The sequence below is a fragment of the Plodia interpunctella genome, chromosome 28 (assembly GCF_027563975.2).
Source record: "Plodia interpunctella isolate USDA-ARS_2022_Savannah chromosome 28, ilPloInte3.2, whole genome shotgun sequence".
Taxonomy (NCBI): Eukaryota; Metazoa; Arthropoda; class Insecta; order Lepidoptera; family Pyralidae; genus Plodia; species Plodia interpunctella.
Window position 1 is genome coordinate 3,714,903 of NC_071321.1, and position 23,428 is coordinate 3,738,330.

The following is a 23,428-nucleotide window of genomic DNA, read 5'->3' on the forward strand; positions in this document are numbered from 1 at the left end:
GTATGCAAAATTTCAAGAAGATTAGTTAAGAAGATAGAGCGTGAGTAGGTAACAAATAGACAAACTTACTATCGCATTTATAATATTAGTTAGAATTTAAGAATATTGTTATTAGTTGACCGAGCGAGCGAGGTCTAAAATTCTACTTGGGATAAAAATACATTTTTTAATGTATGTTTTTACAAAATTGTGTATATTTCAAAAACGACAACCGATTTTGATGTTCCACATTCCTATAAATTTCTTGCATACCTTAAAATTTCATCAAAATCCGACAAACACGGTCGAAAGTCATCGCGTTACAAACATACATACAAAAAATGAATTTTTGCCCCATGTTGAATTGTAGACCACGCTCGCTTCGCTCGCTCGGACAATTACCGCTGTCCAATAGTAATAGAGGCGAATTCGCAGTGATCCGTGCAGTCTGATACGCTGCACACTGTACATGAGAATTGATTGTGAAATCTTATAATGCCGACAGTCTAAAGGTTGGCAGTGAGTGATCTTTCATAACAGTCGTTTCCTATCGCACCCAAGTGACAGACAAATTGATCCATTGTCCAGCTATTAGGGCATATATATATATATGACATCGTTCTTGTCATATGAGAGCGGGAATGACACCAGTTAACGCTCCCAAGCCCTAAACTAGGCACAGGTTTTGGAAAGCATGCGTTATGCTCCACAAAATCGCCGAACTCCGACAGATACGTGAACATTGCGTGGTTAGTATCACTGATTTTATTTACCGCAATGGAAAACCAATGTATAGCGATTCTACCAAGTTAGTCGACCAGCAGGCATAACATCAACTTTTACGGAACGAATCAAATGTAGCGCAGCTTAATTTAGGTGCTTACATTTGTATATTTGTACTCATGTTTTTGGCAAATTAATAATTAGTATTAAAAATTAACTTCATGGTACGGATTTGCGATGTAAATCAGCTTATAGGTCCTAAACTGGATCGCATTATTTGTAAGCTGAAAGGTCCGCGATAGTGTGGAGCCGACATTAAATACAGAAGGCCTACCACGAAAAATACAAACACGTAGCGCGTTACTAGGGTGAATTTCATGAGCGTTCGAACGCGGCGTGTGAATTTTTTTTCAATAAAGAATTATTTTAAAAAAAGTAAACATTTATAAAATTAACATTGTACTTTACTATTAACAAAAAAGTGTTATGTATGCACGAGTAGGATTGGAACCTGGGACATTCGATTCACAGGCGGTCTTAACTGGACCAACACCTGAGATATATTATTAATATTCGCGGGTTACCGTTAAAACATAAAATACCGAGCACGTCATTGCAACGAATTCTGCACTAAAGCACTAGGTACTTCAATATTTAAGAATATACTCTATCTCATTTCCGCATATTCCCGGTTCCATTTGGGGCCGTGAAGCCGCGAAGCCCGGGTCCGCGTAAAAAATAACCTTAAAATTTTGAAGATTCGGCTGTGATTTTATAACCGGCCGCCTAGCTGACGTCAACCCTGGAAACGCTATTGTTACCTATCAGACTACGCTACATGTCCCTTGGTCGCCCCGTACGACATTCACACGAGTAAGTGTATGGAGTTGTCCGATTCTAGGGCGGAACCACACGCTACGAGCCGCACGCCACTACCACCGAGAACCCTGAAAAAACTACACTCCTTTTTTACAATCGTGTTAAAATACAATGTGAGCGGTGTGTTTACATTGATACCGCCTATTACGAGGTTGGACAATGGGTTACGACGCTCGGGCCCCAGAGGGGAAGGCAAGGGGGGTGTTACACTATTACGTTACAAATCACGCGGCTTCTCGAGCAATTGTCCTTCGCACAAGTGTTATTCGCTGTAGTGTCATTCGTAGTAGTGTCTTTCGCACTAGTGTTTTCGAGCATGTATTTTTCGAAAAAGTGATGTTTCAGGAAGCGGCATTCCGTTAGTAGAATGTTTGTCGCCCATATGACTTTCGCATAAAAGAATTTCGCGCAAGTGATATTCGCGCTATTGTCTATATCTTTACGCGCAAGTGGCCTTTGCATAAATTACTTTCGAACTAGTGGCTTTCACCCATGTAACATTCGCGCAAGTTCGCGCTATTGTATATTCGCGCAAGTGTACCAAAACCGGCTGTGTTCAAGAATTGTGTAAAAAATATTCGAATCGGTGTTAATGTTATTGGTGCTCTGAACGGCATACCTGTCCTGCTTGGCTTTTAACTCGTACACCATATACTAATTTTTATGCTGTTTTCATTGTTCGACATGGAATTCCTCGAGGAAAGCGAGGTAACGCAAGCGAAGCCGCGCGTTCCATTGTTTTATAAATTGCCTACAATTTGTGTCAATCGTTAATGAGTTATGACCATATAGGTAAACATACAAAAATATACAGTCTATATCTTTATGCGTCACTTCATAAAAAGCCATAGAGCAACATTTAAAAATAAATACATTAGAGTAAGTTCGGGTAAAATGAACCATGCAAAAAAAATTTTCCTCTGGAAAAATTCGTCAACAACAAAACTTATGCTAATCGAATTCCGAACAAGTTAATATACCTATATACGAATAAATCCTTACATATTATAAAGCAAAGTAATCTGCCGTGTCTGTCTGTCTGTTCGCGACAAACTCAAAAACTACTGCACGAATTGTCATGCGGTTTTCACCCATAGATAGTGGTAAAGTTCTTGCCACTGAATCGAAAGGTCCCGGGTTCGATGGAAAATGATTTTTCTGATTGGCCCGGGTCTTGGACGTTTATCTATATATGTATTTGTTATAAAATATAGTATCGTTGAGTTAGTATCCCATAACACAAGTCTGGAACTTACTTTGGGGCTAGCTCAATCTGTGTGATTTGTCCTTATATATTTATTATTATTTATTCCTAAAGAAGGTTTAGGTGTACAATTTATTATATTTTCACCCGAGCGAAGCCGGGACGGGCCGCTAGTATTATGTATTTCAAACATCGTGTGGTTCCGCCCTAGAATAGGACCACTCCATATCTTCCTGTGGTCGTCGTACGAGACGACTAAGGAACACAGCCTAGGCAGCAGATAGGCAACAACAGCATTCCCAAGGAGGGTTGACGTCAGGCAGGCGGCCGGTCGTAAAATCACAGCAGTGTCTTTAAAATTTTAAAGGTTTCTTTTACTGACCCCGTGTTTCGCGGCTTCACAACTTGAGCCTGTTTCGGAATGGCGTAAAATAAAATATAATTATACTATTTTTATTGTCATACATTTTCAAACATCATACCGCACACATGTGTCATAGAGATAAAAAGACTCAACGGAGATTTTTAATCTGTCAGTCGTCGAAACCAGACAGATGCGGTTTAGGCTAACATTGGGCACTGAAATTGCATTAAAAAAAAAAAACTTACTAAGGGGCGAAAGATCCGTAATCATATCCATCCTAAGTTATCTTCAGTTTTGTCTTCCGCTTGTGTGTATGTGTATTCTCATCCATTTCACATCACTATTTCCCTGTCAATCCGTCAAATCTACAACACACACCCATAATTTACGTGTTTAACATCACATAGCAATATCACAGTATCATCTGAACATGTTTTTTTTTATGTTTTGTGTTTGATATCAATCGCTATCACTTCTCACGCGCACTGACACATTTCAAATGCATTTGAATCCCACGAATACACCAAAGAACACCATATCCAATCAATCGCCGTTGAAATACATCATAAATATAACGAATTATGTATATTTTGCAACATTTTATATCCGAAATATTGTATTTTTCTATGTTAAAATCCTCATACGCGACACAGAAAGATGGTAAACGTCACTGAACTAAACAGGTTTCTTGTTGTTTTTTATGCCGCTGTCGAGCAAGTGGACCTACCACGTGATGTATCGATTCCCATGTAAGGAGTACCACTGTGTACCCATAGATGGCGCTGTAAACAGTTTCTGACGATCTATAGATTTTAGTTTATTTAGGACCTAATCCGAACTGAAAATTTGCACTATCTAGTTTCTCTTTAAAATTAAATCGTTTCATTTCAGATGCTGAACTCCGATGAAGTTAGTTTTTTTCGTTTAAAAGTAGTTCAGCGGATTAATTGCTTTGGTTGTTTGATATTACTACCAATACCAATAAAAAAATACGTTGACATCTAAAATTGTTTTTGTTATTTCTCTGTCTGGAATGAATTTTGAACCTTTCTTGTGAAGATACTCATGTTGGTTTTTATCTTTCTCTTCAATGAGTGATCAGGTTTCTTTCTTAGCCATAAAACTACGGAACCCATGGTTCGTTTTAAACTTTTTCTTCTCCAAATATTTGCGAAACATTAATGAAAAATTACAACTGTTAGATACAAATAAAGTTGTTATTTTATAAATATAAAAAAGACTGCTAAAATATTTTCGATATAGGCACAGTATCACGTCTTTTTCCCTCACGGGGTAGATAGTGCCAGGAGTCGCCACAACCCAATATTAAATTTTTTGAAACGATGATATTCTGTAATAGTGACAGGCTGCCAACTCGTCGCCATTGAATGACGCCTGACGCCATATAGCCTGACGCCCTATCCCTTGATTGCCTTTTACAATCTCCCTCCAAGTTCAGCATGCGAATGAATTTCAACAATTCATTATTCGACTTTAATCAACATAAAAGTAAATTCCATTACAACCATGAATACTAATAAAATTTTTCATGGTTCGTTTCGCGTGAGGAATCAATCAACTAAAAATTAAAATTCACGCTTAAGTTTCAAGATACCTGGATAAAAGACAAATAGGAAGAAGAAGACTTTGTATTACTTCTTCATTAATCGTATTAATGCTGTGGACCAGTGGTTAAGAAGCTTACTATCGAATGGTCCATGGTTCGAATACTATGTCCGTGAACCGAAAGTCTTCATATTTATTCTCCTATAAATATTTTAACGAGGCGAATCACTACATAGTATGGAATAAAGTCGCTTCCCGCTGTCTGCCTAGAGCTTAGATCTCCAAAACTACGCAACGGATTTTGATGTGGCTTTTTAAAATACATAGTATGACTCCCGATGAAGGTTTTGGTGTTAATTTTGGTTTTTCATAAGCAAAGCCGGGTGGTTTATTTATAGTTTCAAAAACACTAGAAAAACACGCTTTTATAAGTGCACGTAAAAGTCTAAATCCTTACAGACGATAGCTTCAACATCAGACATTGTAACCTAATCGTGATCAAAGTTAATTATAAGACTTTTCTAACAAGTCCAAACACAGCTATGATACGATGTTCCATCATGAAGATCCAGCTCATATCTTCCGGCTCCATCATCAGATCAGCTCGACAGCACCATATTATTGTATTGTCATCAGAACTACATACAGCTGCCGATTTTCACGACGCTGCGATCCTTGGAAGATGGTTCAATTAGTTACCATAAATTCCATTACATAGTTCCTTACATACATACAGGTCGACCTAATAAAATCGTGTAAAAAAGCATTTATTTTTATACTTAGTTTAAAAATAATATCCTATAAATGGTTTGCAATTGGAGATATCAATCTTGGCCATAGATAGCAAATTAAATTCACACGAGCAAAGGAGTCACCGCTAATATTTTTTACCCTGATGTGAGGTGTCCACCAATGGGCAAAGATCTCCCCAATTACTTTTCCACTCGGTCCAGGGCAGAGTCTGGTCACCTACTCCACGTCCTGCTTGATTTCTGAGGCCCTCTGGTACCCAAAAGGTACTCAAAGTTAGGATATCATTCTACTAATATTGTAAATGCTAAACTTTACGAGGATGTATTTGTTACTCTTTCACGCAAAATCTACTGAACGGATTGTTATGGAATTTGGTACACGGATAGAATATAACCTGGAAAAACACATAGGGTACTTTTTATTCCAAAATTTCCCGCCCCGAAGTCCCGGTGCGTAGCTATTAATGATGTAAATTCGTCCTCCTAATTTTTAATATATGTATAAGACATATATTTGTTAATTAACGTCCTTTGAGAAAAGGCTGCGGTGAAGTTTGTTGCGCCGCTTCTTCTTCACCTGCGCTTTGGAAGCCAGCAGTAGACTTAGTTTAAGTACTTTTTTTGACGTCAATAAGTGATGTATATCATCCTAAATTGAATAAAGAATTTTGAATTAAAGGATCTTCCATCTTCTGTGTAAATTTCCTAAACTTCGGTTTCCCTAGTTTGGGAGCCGATGTTTCAACTACTATGACTGTAACTGAATTGGTTTTAATTTAATAAAGGTTACAAAGTAAAGACTAAACTAGATGAAGTAGGATATTCTTCTCACAGGCGATATCCTAACCTTATCACAAATAGTAATGTATAAAGCCGTATCTGTAGTAAGATAAGTTATTCAATTTTTTGACGAACTCGGTGGCGCAGTGTTAAAGTGCTTGCCTCTGAACCTAGGGGCCTCGGGTTCGATCCCCGGTCGGGTCATGATGAAAAATGATATTTTTCTGATTGGCCCGGGTCTTGGATGATAATATGTATTTGTTATAAAATCGTTGAATTAGCATCCCATAACACAAGTCTACTGTGTAACTTATTTTGTTAAATAAACGCATAAGTTTGCTAATCTAACAACATAATAATGACCAATTTGATATTTAAAATCTTTTGTTTTAAATAAATAGATTGACTATGGGCCATCTCATGAAACACAAAATACACACACAAAGACACAACATATCTCACAATACATATTTTAAATTAAATTGTTTAAAGCGATTGAATTTCAGATTTACAATACCACACTATACCATTTTTTCAAGATTACCCCGTTCCACCCTGTCAGGGTCACGTGACGTCAAACTGTCAGGTCATAGACATTAGTATAGTGTTTTTAAAACGGTCGCCATAGCAACCATTTTGACAAACCAAACATTATTCTCGGTCTTCTATTATCGGTGAGTTATTATTTTTCATATTTTTGATAATATTATTTATTTATTTATTTATTTATTTATTTAGAACCATTTGGTGTCCCACTGCTGGGCGAAGGCGTTCATTTCTTTTATTTGTCCCGGCCCTGTGTTAACACGGCCCACGACATAATGTTCACCGTTCTACACGATAAAGGCGAAGATACGACGACCTCGATGGCGCAGTGGTAAGGTTCTTGCCACTGAACCGAGAGGTCCCGGGTTCGATCCCCGGTCGGGTCATGATGGAAAATGATCTTTTTCTGATTGGCCCGAGTCTTGGATGTTTATCTATATATGTATTTGTTATAAAATATAGTATCGTTGAGTTAGTATCCCATAGCACAAGTCTCGAACTTACTTTGGGGCTAGCTCAATCTGTATGATTTGTCCTGATATATTTATTTATTTTATTTATTTATAATATGTGAACGATAATAACAGTTTAAATTTGGTACCTCTTCACGCATTATCTACCCAACCACTCTTCTTGAAACTTTGCATATAATATATATAATTAAGAATATGAAGAAGGACATAGGATTTTTATTAAAAGTTTTTTTTGTTAATTTTTTTGTTGGTTAATTATACATATATATATATATATATATATATATATATATATATATATATATATATATATATATATATATATATATATATATGTATATATATTTTTCCTTTCATCAGCACTTGATCACAATCATAATATGTTTCAGTATACCTTTTGACCATGTACTTTATTGTGTACTTACATGTTATGTTACTGATAAAAAATTATACATTTATATTTAAAAAATGGTAAGCCCTTCTGGCATAATAGGGACCAACACTGTTTGAATGAGTTTCTTTCGGCATTTCAAATTCAAAATTCAAATCATTTATTCAGAAATTAGACCTTCACAGACACTCTTTCTCGTCAATCTTTAAATTTATAGTTATTTCTCACAAATCTCTCTTTCGGAACGACCACTGCTGAGAAGAAATTGTAATTATGAAGTCATGGGAATCGAGTGTGTCATGCTCACTCAAATGGTCAATCTGGTGGTGGCGTCGTGGGCCGGGTCGTGAGGTTCCCTCTATTATGGTTGAGCTACGCGATGGCTGTCCCATGCGTCAACTCGTGAACGGGTGCTGCCAGAGGGAACTGGTCATCTGCTCCCGTGGGATTTGCGAGAAACCAGCTTTCTATTACAGATGGCGCTAAATGCCAATGAAATAAACTTTAAAATAAATAATAAATATATTAGGACAAATCAGATTGAGCTAGCCCCAAAGTAAGTTCGAGACTTGTGTTATGGGATACTAACACAACGATACTATATATTATAACATATACTTACATAGATAAACATCTAAGACCCGGGCCAATCAGAAAAAGATCATTTTCCATCATGGGACCTCTCGGTTCAGAAGCAAGCACTTTTACCACTGCGCCACCGAGGTCGTCAACTTTACGTGTTTGTATGTATGTTTCATGGTAGGCCTCAAAATTTGTGCAGTGTAAAAGAAATTACATTGTATATTACGCTTGCATCATCAGAGGTGTCAAACGCGTTTGCCGACCCTGATTATTATAAATGGCGTTTTTTTGTCGAAAAACTCCTATCCCCCACGCACGCACGTGAAACCACGAAACGTACGCACACGTAGCACGGTACTAACATCCATATGCTGTCTTTTTTTCCGATGTCGTGTACGCCAAATTTGACCGGATTCGATATGCATTGGAGCACTAGCGGGTTTTTTTTTAAATAACAAAGTAAAAATTAAATATGGCAGCTGAAATAAACTTAAAATGTCATAAATATGTTGACCTTGTCAATACTTAGAGTTGTCAATTCAGTATTTATCGATATATATTTTTCCCGCCACACTCACACGGTTGCAGTGGGTGCACGGGTAAACAGAAATTACCCGTGGACCCACAGGTGGATGAAGCTGGTGGGTGGACAGGGCGCGGCTTAATAAAAGCTCGCTTACAAACCACGCAATGTTCATGCGTTCGCGTCGACATCTGTCAGAGTTCGGCGATAGTGTGGAACCTAACCTAATACAGTTAAATAATTTCCAGGATCGCAGTTAAAAAAGCGACACAATGCCGGAGTTAGTCGAGCAGATGTACTGTTCACAGCAGATCGTGATACCTCCTAAATTCCCATACATTTTGAAGAGGTATTGCAAAGGTAAGTTATTTTGATGGTGGCTCGACCACAGTTCGTTTTTAGAGTCCCGTACATCAAAAACGGAACTCTTTATTACAGATGGCAGCTTGGGTAGATCTCGTGTTTCAAGTTAATAATACATAGTTATTACATAATATATTAAACACAGAAGTCAATCAAGATAAAGTTCTGTTATATTAATAGATATAGATATACAGGACCGAAAAAAAGTGGTGTGAAAAAAAGGGAGCCCTATACCCAGCAGTGGGTTGGAGTGGGGTGAAAACTATGATGATAATACATAGATATATCCTTCTCGTTTTTATCGAGAGTGTTATTGCTATCTTATTTTGACGACCTCTGTGGTCCATATAACGGATGGTAACGTGACCACAAATATTGTCTGCCATTTTGGATGTGTTGTGCCACTAAGCTTGTATCCCAACGGGATACAATCTTAGTGGCACAGCTTGTATCCCGTCGGGATTCAAACTTAGTGCTTACTGTGGGCCGTTGAGTGTTGTCAATTGTCTTCTTCTTTCAGCTGCAATAAAAACACAGCCGTACGACCTACTCCGCTGGTCGTATGAGTACTTCAAAGCGCTTGCGCAGCGCCGAGAGCCGCCCGTCAAACTGAGGCTGGAGTACCCCGTATACAGCACAGAGGGGGGGTTGACCAGGGGGTGTTTGAAAGTGCTGGCAAACCAGGTAATGTAGATTGTTGAACTGAAGGTCTACCACGAAATATGCAAACACGCAGCACGCATTGTCCACTATATCTCTATTTTTCAAAATAATAATGATATGCCGTGTGCACATTATCTTATATGACACTTGTGACGTTGTTGACGACCTCGGTGGCGAAGTGGTAAAGTGCTTGCCTCTGAACCGAGAGGTCCCGGGTTCGATCCCCGGTCGGGTCATGATCGAAAATGATCTTTTTCTGATTGGCCCGGGTCTTGGATGTTTATCTATATATGTATTTGTTATAAAATATAGTATCGTTGAGTTAATATCCCATAACACAAGTATAGAACTTACTTTGGGGCTAGCTCAATCTGTGTGATTTGTCCTAATATATTTATTTATTTATAATCAGATTTATGTAGTAGGTTAAAGACTAAGGAGTATTTTAAACATTTGTTTAAAATCTTAGCCTAATAAAAAAAACAATATTATTATTTTATTATTTTATTTATTACTTGTTGCACTTGCACTGCATTATTATATCTAGTAAGACGTGTGACAATGTTCTGGATAGTGATGCCGATGACCGTGCGAAGTGGAGACGAAAAAGTAGGAAAGCGGACACTGGGCTCCGATGCTCAATCAAGTAAAATCAAATCATTTAATCAGAAATTAGCCCTTCACAGGCACTTTTTCGTGTCATATTCTAAATTAAATAATATTTACCAATGCTACAAACTGCTAGCTCAACGACTGAGCTGAGCTTATATAAAATATAAATATATTGGGACAAATCACACAGATTGGGTGTCTCCAAAGTAAGTTCGAAGCTTGTGTTATGGGATACTAACTCATCGATACAATACGCTCAAGATAACAAATACATATATAGATAAACATCCAAGACCAATCAGAAAAAGATCATTTTCCTCTCTCCCCTCTCAACCTCTTAATTTAGAGGCAAACAGTTTACCACTGTCACCGAGATCGAGATGAATAAAAGAAGAATATGTCAAAGCTAATTTTAGGTGTTAACAGAAGTGTTTATGTGTTGACAGTTGTCAGGCATGATCGACGTGCCACTACCGACTCTGAAGAGCGCCTGGCAAGGTTTCTGTCTTGACCAGCATGAGCTGAAGCGCATCTTTTGTCTCTGCGAGGTGTACATGAGGGAGGATGTGGTACCGTTCTTGCATTTCATCGCTGTGGCTGCAGGGTTATTGACGAAGGTGATGGAAACTCTCCTACTAATATTACGAGTATAAATGCGAAAGTTTGTGTGGATGCATGTATATATGTATATTTGTTACTCTTTCACGCGAAATCTACTGGACGGATTGTTATGAAATTTGGTATACGGTTAGAATATATCCTGGAGTAACAAATAGGGTATTTTTTTATCCCCAAATTCCCACGTTCCCAGTGCTGCTAGTATTAAAATAAATAACGTCGAAGCAAAGACCAGAGTGATTTAGTTTTAATAAAAACCACAGACAACATAAAGCTTACCATACCACAGAGGCCGCTAGTAACCTACATTTTGATATTGCCCGCGGCTTCGCCCGCGCTTTCCTCATGCGTCCGTCCATAACTTGTTATTGTCAATATCTCTGGTTCTAAGCAACGTATCGCGTTGTAACCTATACCAATTTAAAGTTAGATCATCCGGTATATAACTGTGAAAACCACATCCATTTCCATCCAGTACATTTTACGTGATGCGCGAACAAACATACAGACAGAATGAAACAAAAATTCTAAAAGAAATTTTTGATAATTTATTTATTTATATTATTGGGGAACAAACAATTATAAAAAAAAAACAATAAAATATTACTTAACTAGTTGTTAGCCGCGAACTTAGACCTCCCGAACACAAAACATTTTTGCTGAATTTTTACAAAATTGTGAATATTTCAAAAATGACTTAACCAATTTTGATTCCCCACGAACTTGAATAGTCTATTGACAGATCCTACATACTTTTAAAATTTCATCAAAATCAAACTAACGATTCAAAAGTTATCGCGTTAGAAACATACATACTAAAAAAAATATTTTTGCCCCAAGTAGAATGGTAGCAACTATTACAAGAACCAATCAAGTTTCCACTAATTACTGTTACAAATTTATCGAACAGACACTAAAACAGTGTGTTAATTAATGGCTGTCCTTTCCACAGAGTCTGACCCACACTATGATATTGCTCTGCGAGACGTTGACCAGGGAGCCAGATGGGGGCTCAGCGGCGATACCCACCGATAACTTCCTCAAGATGTACAGATTCTTGGCGAAAATCGACGCTTCCAAGGACGTGAAGTATATCAACGGATTTAGGGAGGGTGTGTTCATTCTGACACTAGCCTGTGCCCGCGGCTTCGCCCGCGTTAATGTCCCACATTTTTATGCTACACTAGCTTTTGCTCGCGGCTTTGCCAGCGTTTGTTTCCAACGGGAAACATTATTTTTCCGGGGAAAAAGGTATCCTATGTCCTTCCCGTAGTTCAAACTACGTGTATGCAAAATTTAAAAAAGATTGATTAAGTAGATAAAGCGTGAAGAGGTATCAAAGTTACTTTCGCATTTATAATATTAAATAGTTTGGATTTTGATTTTTTGCATACTGGCTTGATGTAGTCAAGGATGATATGCTTATAGATTTGACCCATTAATATCACCTCTGACATATAATAGCCCACTTAAAGTTTTAATATATGTACTTAGAAACTGTATTTTAATGTGCACAGGTTATGAGCCACCACCATTGGTTGAAGAAGAGGAAGAAGAACAGGAAAATACCGAATTATCGGACGAGGTCAGTGGTTAATCTGAAATTAATTTCAATATTTGTCACTTATCCAAATTTTTTCTACAAACTGTTTGGCTTGCATCAGTTTTTATAGCCTCAAAATCAGATTCCGAAGACACAAATCCACACACAAATCTTCTGAAAGGGTTTTAAAATTCGTAGCGTCACAGCCGCTAATACAAAAAAGGTTGTATGTCATGTTGCTAATAGAATAGTTGACGTTTAAATATATGCTGTTTTAGGATGTTTGGCTGATAGAGCGCTTTGTTTAAGGTCAATGCGAAGAGCTGATCTCTGATCATATCCCGTTAGATGGCGTTATTAACAACTTTTGTTATAGAAGTAAATTATTTCTTGCAAATTGTAGTACTGACAGGCAAACTTTTTGGGCTGCGAGCGGCTAACAATACTTGTTACCACATGCTTAGATGATATGTCGCAATGGATTAACGTGTCAATCGATAGTTATCATGTCGATGACGTCGCGAAGTGTAGAAGTTCAAAGACAAGACAAGAACTTCAAAGCTGTGAAGGCCTACTACGAAACTTAGACACACGTAGCACTGGACTAACGTCCACATGTTGTCTAATTTTCCCACATCTATACTAATATTATAAAGAGGTAAGCTTTTGTCAGTTTGTATGTTTGAGGCGGGTAATTACCGTAAACTACCGAACCGATTTCAAAAATTATTTCACCATCAGAAAGGTCCATTATCCCACGGGAGCGAAGGCCCGGACAACATCTAATCGTGTAAAAAAAGAGATCGCGTGTGGACGCAATCACGTGTTACGTGTTTTATGTCTCGTGGTAGCCCTCGAGGTAGCAAACAAACAAACAAACGCTCAGCAGGTTTACTCTCATCTCTTATTGCGATCAATTTTAGGATTGCACTGATCTGCAAATTTCTTGCAAATTCGTATCATCAAGTTAATTTTGAATAATGAGATTCATTAGACGCTCTCCCTAAAACATAAAACACGTAGCACGTCTTTTTCATCTCTCTTTTTCTTATACGATGCGAACACGATATGGGAAAAAGAGATAGCATGCGAATGTTAGTAATGTGATAAAAATGTCGTTAAGAGTTTCGCGGTAGGCCTTCTGGCTCCTAAAATTGGATGCATTTTAATCGTTCCGTAAAAGTTTATCGTAGGTTTACGGGGAGAAAGTTAAACAATCAGTTTCTTTACGCAGTCAGTTTCTGATGACTTCTGGTTAGATGCATCAGACCTCCAGCGATTGGACTTGATTGATGATCACGTGCCGAGAAACACGAGGCTCAGTGTCAAGATGAATATGCCTATTATAGGGGACATTGAGAGGTCCCCGTCAGTCGAAAGGGCCTCGGAGATCGAGAGGGCGAACTATTTGAGGGACAGAAAAGGTTAGATCAAGTTTTTAATGGCATAGATAATTCAAGTTTTTCGGAGGCAACGCTAAGGTGATTAAAATTTAGTTATACAGGTATAGAAATGTCTATTATAAGGTATATTGACGACCTCCGTGGCCTAATCGTCATCATGCTGAACTACACTGGAGGTTCCGGGTTCGATTCCCGGTCAGGTCAACATGGAAAATGATCTTTTTTAGATTGACCTGGGTCTTTACTTTGGGGCTAACCCAATCTGTGTGATTTGTCCGTATATTGAGAGATACTTAGGTAGACGGCCGCGGTGATCGAAATGGCGAATTGTTTGAGGGACAACAAGGTCAGAGAAAGGTTTTAAGGTTAAAGTTATCACCGTTATATCACAGCTTATTTATTTAGAAAATACGTTAATGGCTATGCTGCTTCCGTCTGGTTCTGGCAGAGGGAGCGAACTCAAGAAATGCTGGCTTGATGTAGTTATATATGAATATATGCATGACAATGGTCTGTCAATTAATGATGCCAAAGATTATGCGAATTGTAGGAGTGAAATTAAGAAAGTGGATCGATGCGATGATCTGTGGCGGGTCAAGAAACTAGAATAATGCTTAAATGAAAGAGAATCTGAGATCGAACTATTTCAGGATACGACAAAGTTTGATGATTTCGATGGCAAACAATTAAGCTTTGTATGACAAAATATTATTTACTATATACTTGGATACTGTTCTTAGTCGTATTTCCTGAGGGGCCGTGGTCATTACGTGAAATGCACACAACAACTTTTTTGGCACTATTAATGGTCGCACACAATTTAATAATCAACCAAAGTGTAGGTTCACATCATTATCGGTCTGGATATCGATAACGGAGAATAAAGACACAATATTTATACAATTGTTATCCAGTAGCCAGTTACAGATCGATAGGCGTCATGATCCTAAAATTAACCATCTGCATGTCTTTTTACATAAATTTAGGCACTTGCTTCCGCATAAATTCCTCTGATTTTCGAAAGAAGATTTTAATCACTACTCTGTTTAATATGTAAAGAGAAATTTAGAAAAATGCAGCATTAATTTACTATTTTTATTGTTCCTATATCTCTCAAATGTTTCGTTGAGTTAGAATTGCATAACACAAGTCTCACACTTTGGTATTTAAAAAGGACCTTATGGCGCCTGAATCTTACGCCATTATTGCCGTTGTTTTGTATTGGAACAACGGCAATAAAGACCTAATTGCCAGCCGCCATAAGGTCCCTTTTGAATTTGGACGACCACATTTATTTATCTCCCAAGAGTTACTTCCTACTATTGTGTTATTGTATTCTTAAATCTGTGATGTAGGTATGTAAAAGATATTATTTTTATTTCCAGGGAGAGCTGCTTCTAACCATGAAATTGATGTTAGTTTTTAATTTTTATAAAAACGTAACTTAGATTTATCATTATCATTAGTAATTAAAATATATTTTTTTTATAGTCTGTATTTCTGTCTTCCAAAGGTCTCTATCCTGAGCAATTTGTTGCCAACCACGCCAAAACCTGTCTAAATCATCCCGCCATCATTAAATTAATTAGCAGCTCAGCGGTCTTACTGAAAAAGCATTTCAGAACGACCGCTGAGAATAATTGCCGAAAGATATTAATTTATAAACAGTGCATTATTATGGTTAGTAGAGACTAATGTCCTCTGCTGGATATACTGTTTGACGAACTCCGTAGCCTCATGACGCCGGAATACTACACTGGAGGTTCCGGGTTCGACCCCCGGTCAGGTCAACATGAGAAATGATATTTTTTAGATTGACTTGGGTTTTGGACGTTTATCTGGACGTTAGTAAAAATATATATAATATTTTTGTAGGTAAATTTGACTTCCTAACAGAATAGTTAGATTTTCAACCCTAGTGATCTAGTGACAATGGTATAACGTGGTTAAGAGACGAGTAATATGGCTATAATTTGTCTTTCTTTGCAGGAGAAACTTCGGAACATGAGTGCAGCAAAGATGACTGATCATCCCGCAGAGAAAAAAGAAGGTCAGTGTAGCCACTAATATACCGTGATGTAGCGCAGATAATGCTGTTTCGTTGGTATCTTATTGGTCTTCACCAATTTGATTCGCCATCGAGTAGAAACGCTAAGAAGAAACCAAAGAAGAAAACGGTCTGATGAGTGAGATAGATATAGTGAGAAAGATAGCGTTTCGCTAGATGAGAAGACCATCGATGGACCAAAGCAGTGACTTAATGGTGGCCGAGACAGTCTCCGGGACTTCTTTCAAATCCTCTCCCTCTTTATCAGCATTTGAAACTTCTTCACGAAAATAATCTTTTTCGCTATTTTATTTAGATATCAAAGAAGCAATTCAGTGTTTGAGAGCCTCCTAAAAATACAATTTTGAAAGGGCAAAACGTGCAGAATGCAATTTGAAATTTGAGCTTTGTTGCGTCTGCTGTAAACACAGTTTTTATTGACAAGAAATTAGCGGACTACTCACTTACAGCTCTTGTGCTGTCGTCGTAAAATATGTCTACTAAGGACGCTCTAAAAATTACTTCTTAATGTCCTTTACCTTGTCGTAGAGCATATAAATATAGTGTTATGACCGTTCTGACGTTATTATCAAAATCGCAAGAAGACGCTGGACGCAAGCTGCTTTCAATCAGTCTTTGTAGAAGTGTAGCTAGAGAATATCATTAGCATCATTTTGGTCGTGTAAACTTTTCCCTTCAACGCTTTGAAGAACAGGTTCTTCTCAACAGTAGACCAAAACGCTTTGAGCATCCGCTGCTTAACTGTGGGGAATTTCAATTCTTGCTCCAACTTGTTCGGTGTGTCGCATTTAAGAGAGACCTATGTCCAACAGTTTTGGTGATGACCTCTAGTGCTTAGGACTGGTGTCAATGCAAATAGACAACTCTTCATAAATGATGTTTTTATTTTAATCGACAGAAGCCCCTTCAGAAGTAAAAATAACTGAACGAGGCCAAAAGAAGATGGATATAGTCGTTTACGATGAGTCCAACCAACAGATTCCGTTTGAATTTTACGGTCGACATTTTTATTAGTAGATAGATGTGTATTTGAGTATTTAAATATGGTAATCGCACCAAGAACATGTTCGTGTAATATCGTCAATATTCGCTGGCAAAAAGTTATCAAGTCTCACGAGGAGTCAATAGTTAACTCCACATGTTAAGCAACTATAAAAATAAACACACTTTAGTCCAAAGTATTGTCTTTACAAAAAGTTTTTCTTAAAAGTCTAGTTTATTTTTATGTCTCTATTTAGAATAGAAAAACAATCCGCTAGATTTTGAGCTTATCCGTTAAAATAAAAGTACATGTTTCTTTTTAATAATGAATATAGATTAGTATAGAAAGAATATTTAGTACAGATGTAGAATATGGTTTTTTTTTTAAACTGTAGAATATGGTTGAGTTATAAAGACTGAGACTTTACCAATTATTTGTATTTATGGATTGGAAACAGGCGAGCCCCAGGTGGTGGAAGCTTATGGGGAAGAAGAGGCAATTGATGAGTTTGCTGAGGTACCAAAACCACCTGAAGGTCCGAGCCCAGCCGAGATTATAGCCGAATATGTAGCCAAAGTAATTAAATTCATTCCATTATTTACGCCAAAGAACGTGATCTTAAGCAGTCAATAAACTAATGTATATATTCGAAAACGTTTAGATGAGACACAGATATCATCCTAAAAACTCAGTTTATAATCAAAGATTAAAAAATGAGTTTTGAAAGGTTGACGTTAAACAAAATGTTAGTAGCTCCCTTGTACTCATTTTTATAATGTAATTTATATTTTAAGTTTTTTGTGTATATAAATTGATAAATAAATAAATAAATAAAATGTCGCAATCGCTATCAATGGACACCAGTACCTAACCCAAAAGAATTATTAGTAGGTTGCCGACTTTTTAAGAAAATGACTTCTGTACCATTGATTTTAGTCTTCATGTCATTTTCCTATCCTAATTCCTTCTTCTCCTAATGAATCTTTCTCGTTCCTCTCACTCTAGAGCTACCAAGAAAGAGAAGAGCGTTTAGAAGATCTGATAACGACTGTCAATGAAATTGCTGCAATTGTGGACAGATTCAAATCTGCTAACTATGACCTGGGTTAGAGTCATAGAATTACATATTTTATTTCAGCAGCAGTAGGTAGGTTCACCACTTGCTTCCGATGAAGGCATACATCTTAAAGTAATCTGTTCACTTCAGTTCACTAGTATTGCATCTACTGCCACTGATGATGGAGATAGGTATTAGTCCAAATCAAGCCACATGCGTTTAGGTGACTCGAATAAAACTTGAAAATAAGTAAATAATATCTCGTTAAGAAACTGGCTATCAATCACTCTCTCTCTAAATTCACTTCAATTTACCTGTATTATCAAACTAAACGTGGTTAAAGTCCCGCGTTTCAAGAATTTATCCTTATAGTCAAAACTAAAACTGCAGTGATATGTATTAATACACAGTGAGTTTAGCTCGTTTAGCTTCATTACATTCATTACACACTTGAAACAGTGTGTTTAGCTCGTTTAGCTTCATTACATTTGTATTCTGTTTAAGAAACGTTAATAATTTGAAATGCAATTGTAAAGAACCTGATAAGAGAATCATATGGTAATTAAACCAAGTAACCAAATCATCGTGGCGCAGGTATGGTTGCCGGTAGACAGATGTCAACCACTAGTGGCGAGTTCATCGTGCAACACATTGAACAGGAGATCATGGACTACATCAACGAACAGATAGCCATACTGCCTGACCCAGACTTGAAGAAGAAAAAGGTACGAATGCTATAGAAACTACGAGCCATAATTACTAAGGAAACAATTATCTAGCTATGCAGTTATTGCCTGGTCCTGGCAAAGAGGGCAACCCAATGAATTTCTGACTTGATGATATACGTGCCAATTGTCTGACAACTAATGATTTTGAAGACCATATGTTAAAAGAAAGACTAGAGAAGCGGTCTCTGGACTCCGACGCACTATGACTAAGGTATTGGCTTTTGGATTCAGATGTCTCTATGATTGTTGAATTGAATTGATTGGTGAATTGATTGTGGTATTTGTTAATAATTATTATTTTTTTATCATCTAGGCAAAACCGGAGGAAGTTCAAATGATCCGTGAGTTGCTGGAGACATTCCTGGATGAGAACATGGACATTATAGTCCCGGAAATTGAAGAGGTCGAAGAAGAAGAACAGCTGATACCAGATGTAATTTTTTGCTTGTTCTATTATTATGACTGGCAACTTTAGTAACCAATTTTATATATTTTTTAAAAAGAACGACTCTGTGCTCTATGCAGTTCATTTAACAATTTTTCATACAAACTTGTGGTTAAACAAAATTGTATACAAGTTTTTATGACCTTCTTTCAAAATGCCCAGATGACTATTGGTCTAAATTTTATGGATTTTATTTAGCTTGCTTTTTAAGGAGTATTTGTATACAGGTGACTTATTAATCACTAGAGAGCACAGATGACATAATTCTTTCAGTAACTAGAGACTTGTCTAGTTGCTTAGTCTATTTTTTTTTTATAACTTTTCGATATTTTTAATAACTTTTCGATAGTAACCCCGAAATTGCAATAAAAATTATTTGATTTTGTAGGTGCGGAAAGACAATGTCGGATGGCAGAGCAGTTTCTTTTTCTTTTGTACTAAATGGCCAATTTGTAAATGTACCACATAATGTGATATTTATGCCCTAAACAGAAGCAATATTTGTTTTACAGATAACTCAAGTGTATGCCGTCCCCGGTATCGGACCAGTCGTGGATAATGAAATTATTGTGGACTTCATGAGTTATATCTTGGAAGCTACTAAGGTCCAAACTGAGGTTGTCATGCCAAGGAATATTAGGCACTTCATGTGTCCACCTATGGAGAAGTAAGTCACTTCATATTCTTCTTCACAGTCGCACCATCGTGGCTGTGGGTCATATCTAGTGACAATATCCTTCATAATTTCCACTCAAAACGATATTGTGCCTTGCTCCGAGGGCTAACGAGAATCGCGTAACGTTTTACGTAGCAAAATCATGAAGCACAGATAGTAATGAATGAGACGCTCCGAGTTTGTCTTTGCACGCCAAAATGGCAGTAAACTTATGATTTTTGGCCAAAACTGGCGGCAGTTGTTATTAGCCTGGCTGAGATCTTCTGTGCTGAAAGAATGGTTTGCACAGCTCCGCAATCACATAGACTTTTATATAGGAATCTTCTCTGTTGCATGTTTGAAGCTTGTTGCGGATACTCATTGTACCACAAATATTATTGAAGCATGTTTCGGAATAATATATTACTTAATAATTAATAATTTTATTATTTAAATAAACAAATTTGGAAACCTCACTAAGTTTGGTTTTCTCGGCTTCTCCTAACACCATCTCAGAGTTTATCTATTTCACTTACCATCTGGTAGGAGATTCTCGGGAAGAGTTAGTACTTTTTTTATACATAATATCTTCCTCTTTTTATAGATATGAAGAGTACAAATATGAAGAAGGAAAACAGAAAGAAGAAGTAGCGACAGGAGGAAAAATCACAGATTAATGTCTATTTGATGACTATTTACATGCAACACGATGTTATGATGTCTATTTATATATGTTAATGTAATAAAAATAGTAAATATATACAATTTCCGTATTATTGCTTAGTTTGCGCTAGCAGAAGATTTCTATCAAGTATCAACTACAACTATTTTGCTTTCAATTATTAACTTCATTGCGTACAAATGGGTTTTATTTGCGTTTATAAAATAGTCTGGTATGACAAGCTTTTTATGGGAAATAAACCACTTCAAAATTAACTTACGTAGGAGATAAAGTTGTTGTTATATGGATGATATTTTGTTAGTAGGAGGTCTTCAATGAAACATCTTGAACTTTACATTCTTTTTATTTTAATATATGGAATAATAAATTAACCCCCCCGTTATATTTACCGACCTATCACCGAGACACATTGGTTGCCTGCGGACTATCCCCGTCTCATTTTAACTGGGACATTTGAAACTCTTTCTTTCGAAAACTAATAGACCACATTTTTACCTATATTGTTAACATTCATGTCTTCAATTTGCCCGCTTCGTTTGATACAGACTGTGTTATAAACATCCATTTAATAGCAAATTTAATTTCTCTTAGACCAAGAGAATAATACCCTTCCTTTCTTAATACAAACAAATCTCAAGTTGCAATTTTAAGAAGCTAATATGCTATTTGGGTTGCCATTTTCAGACTTCAACTTCAGCTTAGCTAATAAATTATTTTTATTCCTTCATCACATATATTTTGAAATCTAACTTGATTAAAAATCTCCAACAAATAATATTAAAATATTTTGTAGCGAAATTAAATGGAATAACCAGTGTCTGCCTATTGCTACGTGGGAAAAAAATCCGAAAGACATTATTTTAATCAGCAACAACATGTCTATTGAACACTACGACCTCTGTAGGTCATCCAGAAGCCTACTGATGGAAAATTACCTGTTTTAGATTTACACCTAGGTCTGGAATAAAATAAGATATAGCATTGTTGAGTCACGAACTTATTTTCACGCTTATACAATCTGTGTTATTTGTCCATATATATTGGTTTATTATTTATAGATGTTCAATGGTCAACACAAAATACCTAGTATTAGACATATCATAATCCATAAATCGCTAATACTCATATATAGCACAGTATATTGTTGTGCTAACATTATGATTGTAGAGCCCAGCTAAAAGGAGACGAGGACTATCAAACTTTGAGCATTAGTCGACCATCACTAAAATATTTAACATCTCAACGAGTTTCCATCGACTCCAATACCGTACTCATAACCATTGGCGCTTAAGCAAAATAATTTTCAAGCTTCACATGGCGGTTTTCGAACGAACACTGCATATTTATTAATCTACATATAATTAGGGATTGTAATTATCTTTCAATATGTTATGAAGTAGCTAGCAATACTAGACACAGCCATCACAACGTGACCTCTTTGAAGAAAATGTTAAGTAAATTTTTGATGTCAATTAGTGATGCAACATCCAAGATTCAATAAACATTTTCATTCTACTTGCATACATCATTTTCATCAAAGAGTACCAGTTACTTTAGCACATCTATTGCTAGCTTAGTAAAGTAGACAATTGTGGAATGTGTTGCAATTGGCCCTTTATCTGATCTCTCAAATGAAGTAGACAGTTAATTAACTTTAATTTCAACTTGAATATTTCATTATACAGAAAAAACAATGGCATACTGTATTTTTGGAATTATCTCAAGTATTATCATGTGAATTAGTTGCCTATAATCTTTTTGAAGAAATGAATACATTTCTCAAGAAACTATAATACCAAAATCGCATTTAAGTAATCACTTAAGTATGTATAGCGGCTATTGTAACCATATTTGCACATCATTAAATGGTAAGGCATATTGATTCTAAGTGTTTTATGTATTCAATTTACACCAGTTGTGCAAATAATATCTTATTCTTATACCGGAAGATTGAAAATATAATCGTTTTTATCACTTTAAAAAGTTGATTGCGCTAAAATTTACGTTCGTTCGAAAACCGCCCAAAATCTTATAACACTTCCAAAACTACATACGATACAGCGAAATAATTAAACTTATGTTTGCATCAATGTATTTGGATTTAACTTTGGGCAATTAAATTCTATTTACACAATAATATAAATTATATCGCACAAATATTTTCCCCCATCTGACCACCGAAAAAGAAATAGAAAAGCACTCGTGAACGAAAACTTTACAAGTTCACTAAAATAATAAGACTTATTTTTGTTCAAAATTTACATATACATAATATAATATACTTACATGCAAAAGAAAACTATCCATAATTCACAAATCCACCACAGTTTAGGAATCGACAATTTTTTAAAATAATTTTCTATAGATCAGCCATCGGTCCGCACGGCGTGCGAGTTGACATACTTAAATAATGTTATTTCAGATTTTAAACATGTAGATGGTACTGAAATAGCTCAATTCAACAAATATTGAATTGAATGTAAAGTTATTAATATCAGGTACAACACTACAAGACAACAGTTGAAGTTAAAGCCTGTATATAGAGTAAAAAATAAACTAGGATGCTGGATGTTTAATCAATATTTCATTTGTATTGGATTTGTATTGCAATGACAAAAAATATAGTTCCTCAATAATTCGGTTTCTACTCTCTATAGGCAGAGATTTAATTATCTTTAAGGTCATAGCACATTTCTACCCCACCGCTCCCAACCCGGCAAGATGTCATTAATTGAAAAGTGAGCTTTGAACCGTCCACTGTAGACATACTTTGACAACACGAGAGCATTCCGCTAATTTGTTGCCAATGTAAAATATGACTAAAGAGGTCGCTGTAAAGCTTACTTT

The 23,428-nt window shown here is 36.4% G+C and overlaps 2 protein-coding genes across 5 annotated transcripts in view; one reads left to right on the forward strand and one right to left on the reverse strand.

Annotated features, from left to right (window-relative positions):
* LOC128681784 (uncharacterized protein) overlaps positions 1 to 3,841 on the reverse strand; it is a 58,518-nt gene extending 54,677 nt beyond the window's left edge. The window contains exon 1 of the mRNA XM_053765955.2: positions 3,395 to 3,841. Coding sequence (XP_053621930.1) covers positions 3,395 to 3,425 — 31 coding nt within the window. The 5' untranslated portion in view covers positions 3,426 to 3,841. The remainder of the gene's footprint in view (positions 1 to 3,394) is intronic.
* LOC128681785 (uncharacterized) lies at positions 1,874 to 21,762 on the forward strand. 4 transcript variants are annotated; one of them, XM_053765957.1, is made up of 16 exons: positions 1,874 to 2,289; positions 9,011 to 9,122; positions 9,646 to 9,809; positions 10,847 to 11,017; positions 11,971 to 12,130; positions 12,536 to 12,603; positions 13,796 to 13,985; positions 15,350 to 15,378; positions 15,954 to 16,014; positions 16,931 to 17,029; positions 17,472 to 17,590; positions 18,020 to 18,119; positions 18,666 to 18,796; positions 19,113 to 19,232; positions 19,757 to 19,911; positions 20,504 to 21,762. In XM_053765957.1, exons 2-16 carry the CDS (start codon positions 9,035 to 9,037, stop codon positions 20,574 to 20,576), a joined length of 1,728 nt encoding a protein of 575 aa, XP_053621932.1. In that variant the 5' UTR covers positions 1,874 to 2,289; positions 9,011 to 9,034; the 3' UTR covers positions 20,577 to 21,762. The 4 variants fall into 4 exon arrangements, with proteins under 4 accessions (XP_053621932.1, XP_053621931.1, XP_053621934.1 ...); XM_053765956.2 differs by lacking the exon at positions 1,874 to 2,289 and adding an exon at positions 6,772 to 6,921; XM_053765958.1 differs by lacking the exons at positions 1,874 to 2,289; positions 13,796 to 13,985; positions 15,350 to 15,378 and adding an exon at positions 6,773 to 6,921.
* Positions 21,763 to 23,428: the final 1,666 nt, after the last annotated feature.